Source organism: Stenella coeruleoalba (genome assembly GCF_951394435.1).
Source record: "Stenella coeruleoalba genome assembly, chromosome: 3".
NCBI classification, from domain to species: domain Eukaryota; kingdom Metazoa; phylum Chordata; class Mammalia; order Artiodactyla; family Delphinidae; genus Stenella; species Stenella coeruleoalba.
Window position 1 is genome coordinate 116,592,047 of NC_137148.1, and position 15,751 is coordinate 116,607,797.

At 50.9% G+C, this 15,751-nt stretch overlaps 1 protein-coding gene across 3 annotated transcripts in view; it reads left to right on the forward strand.

The window, feature by feature from the left end:
* Positions 1-15,751, forward strand: part of CYSTM1 (cysteine rich transmembrane module containing 1) — a 66,229-nt gene that overhangs the window by 36,660 nt on the left and 13,818 nt on the right. Inside the window, exon 3 of one of the 3 annotated variants that reach the window (XM_079916465.1) lies at positions 14,654-14,933. The exons of the other annotated variants lie outside the window; for them this stretch is intronic. Within the exon in view, the coding sequence (XP_079772591.1) occupies positions 14,654-14,760 (107 nt within the window). The 3' untranslated portion in view covers positions 14,761-14,933. Of the gene's footprint in view, positions 1-14,653; positions 14,934-15,751 lie in introns of those variants that run through there. 3 annotated transcript variants of the gene reach the window in all.

A 15,751-nucleotide genomic window follows, 5' to 3' on the forward strand; every position in this document is an offset into this window, starting at 1 on the left:
GTCTGGGCCGGATAATTTTGGCGGGGGCAATGGGGCACTGTCCTGTGCATTGTACAATGCTTCGCAGCGTCTCTGGCCTCTTCCCACTAAATGCCAGTGGTATCTGCTCAGTTATGACAACCAAAAATGTTGTCCAGACATTACCAGATGTTCCCTAGGGGCCCAGAACCTGCCTTTGAGGACCACTGCGATAGAGTCTTCATAATGAAAACTGTACGTTGGGCTTTTGAGCCCAGTGGAGAAAGAGGCCTTCCTAATCAGCTTCATTAGCAGCTGAAAAATTCATGACTTTTTCTGGTGACCTGCCCAGGAAGAAGGCTCAGGGAACTTGGAGCTATAAAGAATTCCCTCTTGACCTCTTACTGGACAGACAGGCTTTGTTTCTGAGCCTCTCTGCAGGTGGGATGGGAGAATCTGGGTGTTTGATACCAATTCCTAGATTAAAACCAGGAGGACAAGAAGAGTTTGAAGCCAGTGGTCTAAGCTTTTGAACATTTAATATTAATTGTCGAATAGTTAATAAATAATAGTTAAATAAAAGAGCTAATAATTATCAAGTGGTTACGGTGTGTCAGGCATTTTTATGTGTTAACCCATTTAGTCCTGAGAACAACCCTCTGAGGTAGATCTTTTCTCATCCCCGTCATGTAGATGAAGGAACTCAAGCAGAGAAAGCATGAAACTTGTTCATGGTCTCACAGCTAGGAGGTGGTAGAGCTGAGATTCAAACCCACCAATCTAACCCCAAAGCCTGTGCTCCTCAGTGACTACCATTTATTGAGCACCTAGTGAGGTGCCCAGCTTTGGGCTGAGAGCTTTATGGGCATGGCTTCAATTCTTGCAATAGTCCTTCCAGGTAAGTGGTGTTATCCCAGATCTTACACATATGGAACCTGAGTCTTAGAGAGGCTGTAATGTTTTGCCTGTGGTTCCCCAGGTGTCTGACCCAGAGCCTGACATGCTTCCGTGTGTCATGGGGCCTCCCATGAATGAGTAGAAGTTTTGTTTTTGTTTTTGTTTTTTAACTTTGTCTTCCTTTCTTTTTGGAATCTCACCACTCACTCGTTCAACAATTGTGAAATGCCTTGTGTAATTTAGTGCCAAGCACTAAATAAATGTTACTGTTTCTAATTAGATCTTGTTCAGGTGCTTTGTGTACATTATTTTTTTTAATCCATACAGTGGTCTTGGTGGTTTCCTATTTCAGAGATGAGGACACAGGTTCAGAGAGGTGAATTAACTGGCCTAAAGTCAAAGAGTAACTCACTAAGCCATGAATTGAACCCAGGTCTATCTGGTTCAAATTGTATTCTTAACTTTCATGCTCATTTGCATTCCTTTAGGAAATACCCTTGAAATACTTCAAAATATTAATAATATTTTTATATAATATTTTATATTATATATATAATATTAATAATAACTTGCATTGTTAACAGCGGTAAAGAGGTGGGCTCTCTGAGTATGACGTGTGTTCTCTGGGACACTCAGTTGCAACTCTTTTCCTTTCTTTTCACAAAAGCAGATGCGATTGGCCTTTAGTGAGTGAACTGGGCTCTTGGCACCAGTTTTGATTCTCATTCCCCGTATTAGTGACCTCAGGCTTTAACTTGATAGATCTGCTTAGCTAGGCCCGTGCTTAGATGAAGTCCCGTGCGCCTGTGCCCCGGCCCCTGCCCTGTGACTGCACTAGGTCTGGGAACTGGCGTCACATGAAGACAGTCTGGTCACGAGGACACTGGGGGACCAAAGGCTCCTAAAGATGGCCTTGGGTTTTTCCATCTTCTTGGATGTAGAGACACAATCTGTTTTGGTCAAATGCTTCACGTAAAACACTCTGTTTTGCCTTTTCAAAAGCCTTGGCCTGCCCAGCGCTCAGGGGTAATGGAGTATGAAAGGGCAGCTGCTCTTTGCAGATCCAGTTTACTCAGCTGGTCAGGGAAGTGTGCTCAGTTGGCTGGACCGGGCTGGCCCAGGAAACAGGGGTGTTTGAAGTCCTACCCTGCTCCCAGACCACTCGCCCGCAGGTGCAGCCCGGGTTTTCTGCTCCAGTACTGCATGCCTTTCGTTCACATCTCGCATAAGCTTTTTAAAGTTAGGTTGATGTAAACAATGAGGAAATTAGTTTGGTGGGCAAGGAAAGGAAGGCTGCTTTGGGTAAAAGGCATCCAGGGAAACTGGAAGGTGCAGGTGGGATAGATCAGGTCGTCTCTAGGATTGGAGCCAGGACCGTGGTGTTGGGACCGCCCTGTGAGTGAGGTCACCTAGGGTGGCGGGGGACTTTCACTACGATGCGTCCTTCCAAATGGCAGTGAGGCATTAGCTGTGCCGAGGCCGGCCCAGGGCCCGAGCACAGTCCGTGTGGCTCTGCCTGCAGCCCCAGCCGTTGTGGCCCAGCGCCCATGGGCACCCACTTCCCCGTGGTCAGTGTGGTTAGCCGCAGGGGAAAAATCTATATTCTGCTTACATTGTGGCTCCCCAGAGCTGAGACGCTCCAAAAAGCGGGACGCAACACAGGACGATCATAACTAAAATGCTGACAATGAAGATGGCGAGGGCTGGTGTCTGTAGATGAGGGGTTAGCCCAGTGTTCACTGACACCAGTGTGGGGACCACGCCCAGCGTGGTCAGGGGCCAGAAGAGTGGCGTTCTCCGAACCCTGATTTAGTGCAGCTCTGCTGTATCCCAGGCCACTTACTCCTAGGGTACAACCGGGTTCTCACATAGAAAAACATGGCTTCATTCTAAATTACAGGAGTTACTTTTTAAATTACAGGAATATCTCTTCTTTATAGAAAGTAAATAATACCCATTCTTTTGCTATCCAGAGACAGTAGTTAACATTTTTGTATAAATCTTTTGGTCTGTGTTCAGTTTTTTATGATGCAGCCCTTTTTGAAATTTGACTAGTATGTTCATCTCTGTCCAGGAGATATATTTGCAGCTAATATAAATGCTATGTAAAATTGTTGTTGGGTGTTTTGGGTTTTTTTCTTCATCTTAAATTCATCAATCTGTGTACCCTCAGCTGCATCTTGGTCCCGTAGAATGTGAGTCTTGCGGGTGGCAATCAGTGGTTTCCGGTGAAGTCTCCATTGCGGATGTCAGTCTCACGCTGCTGACTTCATGCTGGGCGCCCCCAGCACCCCCTCCCCCCCCACTCTACAATACAGTGCTTTTCCTTCTAGCCATTTATTTTTTTTACAGCAGCAATAATACTTATAATGTATTATCTGTTTACTTTGCTGCTTTTCAAGGCGTTAATCATCTAATCTTTATAAGAATCCCAAGAGGTCGGTGGTGTTACTGTCTCCGTTTTTCAGGTGAGGAAGCCGAGCCACAGACAGCTTAAGGGAAATGCATTTTACCGAAGTGGACTATGCCAGCTGTAGCAAGCTCGGCCCCCAAGCCCAGTGAACCTGCATCCGCAGCGGCTGGACCTTGGGGGCTACAGCCCTTGGGGGCTTCCTCCCCTGAGAGCTGGTCTGGCAGGGGCTGAGAGACCCACTGGGACCGGCCAGTGAGTGGACCGTGACGATATTTGTAGCCTGCCCTTCCCTTCTGCTGTTGGACCCTTGCCTTGGCTCCCTGAGGGAGTGGCTTCCTCCTCCAGGAAATACCAACTTTCCTATCCACTCTTCTGGAAAGCCTTATCAGCTCGCAGCCAGGAAGCTTGCTGCTGTGTGCCGTCAGGGCTGTAACTCTTTTAGTTTTGAGAGGCCAGTACTGCTTCCCTCCTTGTTCCCCTGCTGGCCTCAGTGGCTTTTTTCTCATTATATCAGTGGTGTGCTGCATGTCCAAGCTAGGATCCTGGTTGGAAAAGGTGGCTCACTCCCTAGGGTGCCCTTACGCATCCTCAGCCTCCTAGACCTTAGAGGCTTTCTGAAGCTGGAGAAGGGCATCCCCACCGCTGCCCCACACACGTGTAAGTGCATGCACACGCACACACGTTTCCCCTAGAGCTTGCACCTGGGTGTGTGTGGCGGTGATGTGGAAAGCTTTGTTCTTGGTGTCCAAGGCATCAGAACCTTTCCCAGGGACACAACCTGCTTAAAGACCATAAATTGAGAATAGCCTAGGAAAGATTTCAGTGCTTTTCAGTTGCATTTTCCTTAGGGGAAAAAAAACATTTCCATTAGCCTTACTTTTTGGTAGTGTCTTGGTTCCCTCTGAACTTTTCCATTTAACCCTGAAATGAGTCCATTTGGTAGCCTGGGATACCTTGTCAGCCTGGAGGATTTTGGAGCATGCAAGATTCTTTTCGAGTTGTTCTTAATGGGTAGAAATGGACTTTTGCTTCTGAGAATAGGTGTATCATGGGTAGTTCATAAAGGATCAATATTCTCCGGCCCCACCCCCTCCCCCCAAAAAAGCCCTGTCCAAGTACCCTTGGGCAGCCATGGGTAACCATGAGTTCCTCAAGGCTGTGGGCACAGTACCCTAGGCCTACAGATCTGAAGGAAAGGCTCTCAGGAAGGCCCTCTGGAGAAAGTGTCTTCTGGGGCTGCGGGGCCGACTCTCCCTGGCCCAGCCAGGCTCGGGCCCCTGAGCTCCTTTTGCTTGCTTCATTCTTTCCCAAGATGATCTCCTAGTCACATGGATCCCTTCTGGGATAGAGTGATGGCCCTGATACCAGGGACTGCCCTCAACCATTTCAGGAAAGTTCAGGATGAGCCAAGATCTCTTGAAGGACTTAAACTGACAGAAGTGGGAGTGACACCCTTCCTTAAGAACTTAAGACTGACAGGGTCTTCATATTTTTTCTTAATAGTGCTTTGCCATTGCTTCACAGAATAGCCAGCTAAGCCTGTATCTGCAGCTTGCTCGCAAGGTAGACTGGAAACAGCTTTTCCAACTGAGGTGAAAGGTGCAAGACAAATCGTTCATTCACTCATTCATTCGTTCACTCATTCATTCCATGTCCCCTATATGCCAGGCCTACCGAGTGCCCTGTGCCAGACTAGGGGCATGACGTGGTGAGTGACGCTGGCATGTTCGGCATTTTTATCCAGGTAGAATCAGGAGCTACGGGTCACCAGAATTCGTCTTGGAGAGCAAAAGGAATTCCTCAGCAAGACCTTTCCCCTGTGCAGACCTGGGAGAAGGGTAGGGAGGGTGAGGGCTTGGCAGAAGGATTCTTGGTGGTCGTCAGCTCCAGCTGCTGCCGTGGTGGGGCGGATCACTGGGGCAGCTGTGAGGTTGTGCCTCATTAGGGGGCAGTGCCCTCGGCCCTTCTGGGTCATCGCCCAGCAGCCTGGCATCCTCAGGAGGTGGCCCGGCAGTACCTAAGGGAAACAGACACCTCTTTTACCCTATTTCCCTGTCACTTGTTGGTTCTTCAAAAAGACCTCAGTTCATTGTGTAGAAGGAAAAACTGTTTATAGACTCTGCTAGCAACCTTACATAATGCCCATGTTGCTTCCAGGTGTCTCAGCAGTTAGGGAGTCCTGCCTTCTGTCCTTCAGGTCTCTGTCTTGGGAGTAACAATGGCAGCTAACAAAAACCAAGAGTCTGCTGTATACTGGGCACTGGCCTATGTGGCTTAACTCATTAAGTCCCCAAAAACCCAATGACGGAAGAGGTGCTATTATTATTCCCATCTTACAAGTGAGGAAACTGAAGCTAGGAGAGGTTGTCACCCTTCAAAGTGGCACTGAGAGCGGACCCGGGGGCTACGACTCTACAGCCACCTCTCCTCATCTCCACGGTGTTTCTTGGCGAGCTGCTAGGAGGCTGGGGTCTGTTTGTGCTGTGATCTCAGGGGCGCTCCTGGCTGAGGACGACAGCAGGGAGGCAGGAGTGAGCCCTAGGCCAAGTGTGCCGGGCTTTCAGAGTTTGCTGAGAGCCCTTCCATTCTCCAAACTGGCGGGGCTGTAAATAAACCCACCGCTTTGGGCAGCTGAACCCCGCTCAGTGGATGGGGAGCAATCAGCTGCCTTCCGTCCTTCCTGACGTGTTGGAGGCTCCCTGCGTACCCTCTCCATCTCCAAGGCTAATCTCACCTAGTTTCCCACCTCAGCCTTTCATAGCAAGGATTAGCCTGTCTCTTCCTGTTTCACTGGCAAGGTGATTGGTCATGCTGTTGGAGACTTGTTTTTGGATTCAGCTTCAGTGACAAGCCGGCTAGAACTAGTAGAGTTGACCATGGAAGGAAGTTGTCTTCCTGAACTCCAGCCCTGCCTGCCTAACAGAGTTCTAGTCACAGCCCTGCAGGCCAGGCCCCCGCCTCCCCTTCTCCCCTGGGGAAGTCTCTGGCCTCACGTTTGCCAAATGGCCCATCTCAGTGGATGTGGTGGTAGTTTTCAGGACCCTTGGTGGTTGACTTTTGTGTGGCTTGCGGCGGTGTTACAGAACAGCAGGGACCGTTGGGGACTGCTTGGCGGAGCCCAGGTCCCCCCCCCCAGTCCTTTCCAGATCTATAAGGATGACCTTTGGTGCTGTGAAGTGGTGGGCGGTGTGCTTCAGGGGGCAGAGGGTGGGGTGGGGGGGCACTCGTTACAAGTCAGGTGTGCCTTGCTTGGATCACCTGCTCACCACGCCCACTGAGAGTGGCTCTCCTGTCCCGTCCCTCCCTTAGAACTCACCATGTACCAGGGCTCTAAACTGGGGTGCCTTCAGGTGAAAATACAGCTATTTTTACTGTCTGCCAAATTAAGCTTGACCAAGGAGGAAGAAAACAACCTCGGGCGTTTTACATAAATGTGTCTGCTAGGACTGTTAATCAGTAACTCGGGAACCTGGTACGTGCAGAAGCCAGTTGTCGTCTGTATACCTAAGATAAAGACACATTTTGTGTTCAATAAAAGCGATATGGTGGTGTTTGCCTTGTTAGAAAATGCAGCAAGACCTATTTGGACGAGGCTCCTGAGGCCGGCACTCAGTGTGAGTCAGGCTCATATTGCCGATGGCAGAGCAGCCTGTGCCTGTCTGTGCCGGGGCACTAATTGTAAGAACCCGCAGCCACTTCCGTGGTGATCTCTGCCCATCTGGGCCCATTCCAAAGAGCCAGCTCCCCTCAAAGGAGCCTCTCCACTTTTTTCTGTAACCCGGTGCCTGAAACCAGAAAAATAATTTTCCTGTTTCTGTTTAGCATCCAGAATCATGGCAGTTGTTGTCTTATATTCAGGGGCCGCTGACAGTGGGAGTTTGAGGCTTCTATTTCTGTTCTACTCCTACCTTTTTTCTCCTTGCTTTGTTTCCGTGATTCCCTGGTTCCGAGCGTCTTCCCTGCTGCTTAGCAGGGTATGAAATAACAGATCATGCAGTTCATCACCGTCACCACTACTCCCTCCTTGGGGCAGGGGGTGTCAGGCCATGATGACTCTATCGGTCAGGAGAAGCCAGGGCTGTAGCACAGCCTGGGCCAACCTAAAATGCTGCCTGTTTCTGGGTGAGCTGCTCACTAGCCAGCATTTCTTTAAATTTTCTTGTAAAGGAAGGAAAACAAGGACAGGGCAGTAGTAGGATTGATATTCCTCTCTCCTTAGCTCCTTCTGAAAGGCCCTGTCCTGATTCTGGATTCTAGTTTTGAACATTGGTCCCCCCGCCCCCCAGTATGGCATGTCACCATGCACTTCCTCAGATAGGTCCTTGGCTCTTCTTTCCAAGGTGTCTGTGAGCTGCCTGAGTCAGGCACCGTGTCTTTCATCCCGGACTCCCCTGCAGGGTTGGCTGTGTCAGGGAAATGAGGAGTGAGCATGTGGGGTGGGAGGGAGCCTGAGCAGAGTACCCGCCGCCACAGCAGCTTCTCTCTCCTCCAGCACATCCTCTGTGAGGTCTGGCTGGAGAGGTCTGGAGGGGTCTTCGGGCTGGAGGGCAGGTGGGCACCTGGCAGACAGCGGATCTCCTTTTTTTGATGGCTGTGATGGGCGTCTAGCCGTCTGGCCTTAAGGGCAGCCCGGGGGAAGGCGGGATCAATCACACCACCAACCCAGGAGAACTGAAACAGCTGCTGGGACAGAACGTCCCTGAGCCACCAGCCTATAGAGCCTTGCCTCCTGCAAAGCTCCCATATCTCTTTCCCTGCAGGGTGTTGATATGCCTGGAATCCTCATGAATAAGCGGAGGATGAAAGAAAGTAGCGTTTATCATTTCAACCACTTTTAAGTGTACAGTTTGGTGGTATTAAGTCCATTCACGTTGTTGTGCAACCATCACCACCACCACCGTCCATCTCCACAACGTTGTTCATCAGCCCAAACTAGAACTCCTTACCCACTAAAAAATAAACCCACTCTCCAGTCCCTGACAACCACCTTTCTACTTCTGTCTCTGAATTTGGCAGCTCTAGGGACCTCATGTAACAGGAGTCATATGGTATTTGTCCTTGTGGGACTGGCGTACTTCACTTAGCAAAAGGTCTTTAAGGTACACCCGTGTTGTAGCAAATGTCAAAATTTCTTTCTGAGACTGAAGAATATCCCATCGTAGGTATAAACCGTGTTTTGTTTATCCTTTCATCCATCGGTGGACACTTGGGTGGCTTCCACCTTTTGGCTGTTGCGAATACGCTGCTGCGAACATGGGTGTGCAAATACCTGTTGAAGCACCTGCTTTCAATTCTTTTGGGTACGAGTTGTAAAGCACAGGAACAGGATGTCTTTTGAAGGTCAGTTTCTGATGACTCACCCTTCTCCACTGGGGGCTAGACTCACAGGCCAAAAGGTGGCTTTACTCACTGCCTAATTTTAGACTCCAGCATAACCACCACTGGTCACTCGTAACGTCAGGCTTCATTTTGATATTTGATAGGCTCTCACAGCATGTTAAAGTTCCAGTTTTACACATTACCTGTCACTGACTGCACCTAGCTGGCCACTTCCTTGTGATTGTGGAGGCACCCTTGTCACTCGATGGTGGGCACTGACGCTAGGCAGTGCACCTCATTACACCCGCTTGCTTCCCGGGGGTGCAGGCTCTTGATGACTTCGCCCCTCCTAACCCAAGTCAGGCTGGTCTTTCGGTCTCGACCCCAGACCTGGCTCCGTCCTGGGACCCGAAACCCTGAGCCCACTGACAGCTGAGGATGTTGAGGTCACTTGTCTTCCACGCGCAGCGGCTTTGGGCAGGTGTGGTGTTACCCCCCAGGTCTGCTGGTTCTTGTCATCTGTTTTCGTTTCATCCAGTTCTTATACAACATTTAACGTTATAAGAATTATACATCATTTCTTTCCTAGGAGAGTAAAATACTTTTCTGAAATACCTTGACATTTGGAATTGCTGCAAGCACTGGTGTTCCCTGCACCAGCTTAGACCCAGCCCTAGGGGCCCCATCTGGGGGACGATGGGCTTTCGATGGATTCACGTGTCCTGTCACGCATGGGTCTCTCTACCTCTGTACGAGACTTCCTTTGGCCAGCGCCCGTCTGTATTTGTCAGACGGGTTAGGAAGTAGAGATGGGAGCCCAGGGAGAAGACCTGTACCCTGCACTTGAGGACCTCATAGTCTAGTTACAGCATTTAGAAACCCTGAGGATAAACTAGCCATTTCTGAGGCAGTCCTGTTTTCTTATCATTTCCAATGCCACAAGTAAAAAACTCACTGCCGGCCTACAAAGGGAAAGGCTCCTGCTCTTACCCTCAGGCTCTGTTCTGGGCCCTGTACCACACGTACTGTACGTAGCCTCCCCTTTTCATCTAAGGGCTTCCCTCGGGCCCATCTCTGTCTTGGTGCTGCATTCTTCTTAAGGACTGCTTGGTATTTCTAAGACTAAGGTTTTTGAATGATTGTAATGATAGTGTGATAGCAGCAATTCAGAGTCAGAAAGATCCTTGATGGGCTGGGCCAGGTCAGGAAGGCTTCTCGGAGATGCGCTGAGCCGCAGGTGATGGGTCCTGTCCTGTCAGCGATGCAGAGGAGGAGGAAGGCGGCTGTTTCTCTTCTGCTGTTCTCGGGGCTGACTGTTGCTTTCTCCTGCTCTGGCACGTGGCACTAGTACACGCTTAGTACTGTGCCGCCGTTTTAGTCCCCTGATGGTCGCCTTATTGGGCTTGGTTTTAGATGCTGGAGGATGAAGGGAGGAGTTTGCCAGACAGCGGATTAGATGCTTCTCAGAGGATCTGAAAGATCTGTGTGAGGTGTGGAAGAACCTTTCACATAGTAACCCAACCTGGAGCAAGATCTCTGGCCTAAACCCTGGGAGCTAATGAATCAGGCAGCTGTTTCTGGAGCTGACCTGGAGGAGAGGCAGGTGAGCCATTTCTCTGGCAGGGAGAGAAGGAAGAGGCTGTTAAGGGTGCACAGCCGGATCTGGGAGGCAGGCAGGCATCTCTGCTCAGGTGTCACACTCTGTACGGGAAGGCTGAGGACCTGCAAGTGGTCTGGGAGGGACTGTGAAACCCACTGTGGGCTTTCCTGCCACACAGCCTTCAGGTCTTTAGCAGGCGGGTGGGTTGTCACTAGGCATGGGCCTGGCAGTCAGGATGCAGGTCTGTCTCTGGTCCTTGGGTTATAGCCCTTGTGCTGTTGTCCTGTTTGTTCCCATGCTAACCGGGTCCCTCTTCTGTCCCAGGCTCAGTATATCAGCTCCCCCGTCCCCTGTTCTGGGCTCTGCCTGAGGTTTCCAGAGTCACACTTCCCAAAGACGTAACCATGTCTCCCTGACCCTGAACCTGGGCTCTGATACCATGTGGTTGGTTGAGGCCAAAGGAAAATTGACAGGGACTGTATGTATGTGTATGTGTGTGTGTGGGGGGGGGTGTGCGCGTGCGCATGCACGTGCACGCATGCCCACGGGCAGTTGGGGTGAGAGCAGGGCCCGGAGTTGGCTGGCAGTTCTCCCTCCAGCAGTCGTCCGTCCTCCTGCTGTGGCGCCACTGGAGGTGGCCTGGCTCTCTTCATCTGCCCCCTCCCCTCATAGTGGCTTTGAGCACACCCCTCCCTTGCGATGGACCTGTTAGCCTCTGCCCAGTGAAGGGCTAGCTGACCTTGCAGGCCCTTTGCTTCCAGAACAGCCTATGACTCTGCCTCCTGGCCTCTTGTTTATTTCTGAGGCTTCTCCCCTGAGTCCGGGTGAGCCCCCCACCCCTTCCCTCTGCCGGTTTAGGCCAGCTCTTTAGTCAGTCCTGGGAGGGGTCTGCCTGAGAGTCACCCATTTGAGTAACAGCAGTAACACCAGTGAGCATTTATTGAACGCTTGACAACATGCTAGGCACTGTGCTGTCAGCATTTTGCCTGCCTGATCTCTCCATTTTCCCAGCAAGCCTGTGGGGTACAGCTTACTGCCGTTACTCCTATTGTACAGCTCAGGAAGCTGAGGCTAAGAGAGGTTGCTACCTGCCCAAGGCTACATGGCCAGTGAGTTAGATGAGCCTGTATTTAAATCCAATTTGATATGGCTTATTAAAATCTCTGCCCCTAAATTCTAATTGTGGTACCTCCCATTAGATTGGAGCAGTGTGTCTTTGGGAATTGTGACCTGGATTGGGGCAGCAGTATCAGGTAGGGAAGGGTTTCTTCCCTGCTTCTCTCCAAACTTCCCATCCCCAGACTCTGCTGACAACCCACTGCTTACCCATCCCACCGCCCCTCCTGCTGAATCTCGGGTTCCTGCGAAGAGTTGTTGGAGCCTCTGGGGCCGCTTTAGCAAGGAGGAGGGAGGGCTGGGCAGATGGGGACGAGCTTGTCTGAGAACACAGCCAGTGCCCCTGCACTGGGTTGTCTTTTTGTGTGCTGTCGGTAGGGTGCAGAGCGCAGGCTGGGTCTGTGCTAGGCAGTCTCTGCCTGCGGGAGGGATGTGCTAATACACACCTTGCCCGCTGCAGCCGTCAGCATCACTGGGGTTCAAGGCAGTTGTCTCTCTGCTCCGTGAATACGGCCCTAAGTGGGCTCCTGCCTCCTCACGGCAAAGCTGTCCTCACCCTGCTTTCCACAGAGACCAGAGTTCTGTGGCCACCAAATACAGGCCTCCGTGTTTGAAGCCCAGAGGAACTTCAGCCCATAGAATGAATACTTTTCTTTGGATTATTAGTTAGCCAAGTACCAGCCTTCACACTGTGCACGTGCCTGGAATTGGGTTTCCTGACTCGTGAAGGGGAGGCATTGGCCCCACTCCTTTTCAGGAGACCTTCCGGTGCTCTCGTGTGGTATGACGCTCGCTGAGCCAGGGCTGGGCTGTGCCTGCTGACAAGCAGCCTTACTCGTGGGGGCAGGTAGATCCGATCTGAGTCTTGCAAAAGCAAGGGAATTTGGCCCTGAGGTGCCCAAGGCCCTTATAGGTAGGGCTCGGTAGTGGGGTTGCTGAACGTGGCCGGATACAGGCCCATGGGATCCATGCAGCGTGACTGAACAGTCTAGGTGGCCACGGAGAAAGCACTGTAGGAAGGAGGAGCCTGGATGTCTGTGAGCAAAGGAGCGACTCGATGGGCAGGCGGGTGTAGAACAGTGGGAGTGTGCCGTGTGAGAAGCCGGGAAACTGGCGTGTCAGTGCTACCTTCTGGTTGACTCTGGACGGACCACATAGCCTTCCCTCATGCGGTTGCCTCCTCTGTGAAATGGGACCACAGTGTGTTCTCTGCCTGTGAATGTGCAGGGATCTACAGACTTCAGTCCAATGATGGTGAAGAAAAGGGTGATGAGGGCTGAGTCTGGGAGCAGCAGGCAGGTGCCTTGGTGAGAAGGCATCTATCCCACGTCCCAGCACCCTGGGGTGCTGCTGGAGGGCCCCAGAGGCAGAGCAGAAATGTGGAGGGGATACTTCCAGGACGAAGGAATGGAGGATGAGCCCAGTGACTGTGTTGCTAGGGTCAAGAGAAAGCCAAGGGCTGGGGCGGGCGCTGCTTTCAGGAGAGGTCAGGTGCAAAGGCACTAAAGTTGCCGACAGCGCTGCCGAGGGAACAGGCTGGTAGGGCGGACAGCAGCAGCGTGGGGCTCTGCTGAGGAAGTGGGAGGAGAAAGAAAGGCATGATGCTGGCACTCACATGGGTGACAGAGAGAGGGGAGCCGAGGTGGGGGGGGGGTGAGGGACCTGAAGGTGGCCCCTGGCAGACCATGGACTCCCCAGGGGTTTGCAAAGGCTAGACTCACTGTACCTGCTCCTCGGTGCCCTCTTTCTGCAGGACCAGGCTCCAGTGGGCTTCTGACTACCTGCTCAAACCCAAAGGGGAGGAAGAGAAGAGGCTGGGGTTGGTTTGGGAAATGCCACCAGCTCGTGTTGCTGGAGAGGGAAGGAGTGGCAAGTGGGGCTGTTTGCGACCTGGCGTGGGAGTGTTTCTGGCTTATGGGGCTCAGTCTTAGGAATTGCACCAGCGTGAGGACCCTCTGGTCTCCGAGCTCCTTGCAGGGAGGAGTGGTGATTTGATACAGCTGCCGCTTGCCAGGTTTGCCCAGTAGGAACCCCAGTGTGTGCCCAGGGCTGAGTCAGCAAGGCCTGAGGGGAGTCAGAACTGCATTGAAGGCAAATCTGATGGATGAAACTGAAGGTCACAGGCCGTGAAGGGAGCGACATAACTGGGAGCACAGGTTAGGGGAGCTGGGCCAAGGGGTGTCAGTAGGTAACTGTGACATTGGGGAAGGCATCCAGGACTGAGGCCAGTGCCACCAGGGAGCCCAGATCAGTGGTTGCCAGCTGCCCCCAAAGAAAGCCCCTGGAGCTAGCACTGTGGCAGAGGCTAGAAGAGGTCCGAACTCTGCTGAAACTGGACAGCCCTCCCTCCTGCCTACAAGGACCCTGGCAGTGACATTGGACGAGCGGCTTTGAGTGTGGCTTTGGAACCGGACAAGCCTGGATTTGAGAAAGATATAAAATGCAAAGCAGAGTAAAAGCTCCCACCCCTCCCACACTCTGATCTATGTTTCTTGCATTCTTTCAAAAACCTGTATGTATATGTGTGTGTGTGTATATCCTTTTAATTGTACAAAAATAACAATGCACTGCTGTATACCTTTTATCCCTTGCTTAATTTACTGGCAACATGGAAGAACCATCCCGTTCTTTTTAATGGCCATTTAGTATTCTATTCTGTGGTATGCATTAGCGTACCTAATCAGTCTCCAGGTGACAGACATCAAGGTTGTTGCTAGTTTGGGGTTATTTTGATACAGCAGCAGTCACAATGTACACATATTTTTGAACAACGGGACAATTATTTCTGTAGAAAAACCCTAGATACAGGTTTTCTGGGTCAAAGTTGTATGCATCGCCCCCCCTCGCCCCCTCCCAAGGGGTTTCTACCAATTCACACTCCTGCAAACAGATTTTGAGAGTTACAAATGATAGTAACAGAGCTGTTGTGAGGATTAAATGAGATAATGTGTAAAGCTTTCAGCCAGTCCCTGCCACATCAGGCTGTAGGGCAGGCCTCACTGCAAAGGGAATCACTTTGATGAGTCAAGTGCTGGGTTGGGTTTCGTAGTCAGCTTGGGGAAGGGGAGGTGGCAGGAAACAGTGGTCTGACAGCTGCTGAGCAGATGTCACCTTCATTCACACATCCAGGAAACTACCTGATGTGCGCCAGACACTGGAGCGGGGATGGAGCAGGGAACCAGATAGCGTGGCTCCGCCTTCACGGAGCTGACAGTCTGGAGAGAGAGGGAGACCTCGAACAGGTCTCCACAGATTGTGCTAAGTGCTTGAGCAGCACAGCACATGTCTGCTCACCGTGCCCTCTGACTGGGTCTCTCTCTCCCCGCCCCCGCCCCTCCCCTGCCCCCCAGTGTACGTGGAGCAGGAAAGGAAGACGGACGACACCGGGTGTCTGGCGGCCCTGGCCGCGTGCTGGGCTGCTCTCTGCTGCTGCTGCCTCCTGGACAACTTGGACTGAGCAGCCGAGACCCAAGTGCTCCCTGCAGGCCTGCCTACCTTCTGTTACTGGAATAAACTACTAGTGCTGCAGTTTACTTTTTTCTTTCTTTAAAAATTACCTAATCTACAGACTTCAAAATTTTAGCATCTATGATAGGTGTGAAATGGTTATCTCACTATTTTAACTTACCTTCCTCCTTACTAGTGACCTTGAACATAAAAGATGTTTTTGATTTGCCTTTACAAATCTTGTGAATTGCTTGTTACATATCCTTAGCCCGTTTTTTCTATTCGTTTGTCTTCTCTTACTGATTTGTAGGGAATCTTTAAATATTCCACACACTAATATTTGTCACTTTTATAGGCTTGGAAATACCTTCTTCTTATCTGTCTCTTAACCTTTTTATAGTGTATTTTCTAGTATGAAAGTTTTGTTTATTTTCTATTTTATTATTTTTGGCTACGTTGGGTCTTCGTTGCATCTTCGTTGCTGCACGTGGGCTTTCTCTAGTTGTGGCAAGCAGGGTCAACTCTTCGTTGCAGTGCGCAGGCTTCTCATTGCAGAGGCTTCTCTTGTTGTGGCGCACAGGCTTCAGTAGTTGCAGCATGTGGACTCAGTAGTTGGCAGCGTGTGGGCTTTAGTAATTGCTGTGTGCGGGTTCTAGGGTGCACGGGCTCTAGAGCACAGGCTCAGTAGTTGTGGCGCACAGGCTTAGCTGCTCCATGGAATGTGGGATCTTCCCGGACCAGGGATCAAACTCATGTCCCCTACATTGGCAGGCGGATCTTAACCACTGTGCTACCAGGGAAGTCCCGAAAGTTTCTAAATGTCATGTTTATCAATCTTTCCCTCATGCTTTTGTGTGTTTTAATCTTTGAAAAATCATTTTCTATTCCAAGATTGCAAAGATAAGCCTATATTTTCTTCTAAAACTTTTTCACAGTCTTTTTTTTTTTTTTTTGGCTGCATTTGGTCTCCATTGCTGCACGCGGGCTTTCTCTAGTTGTGG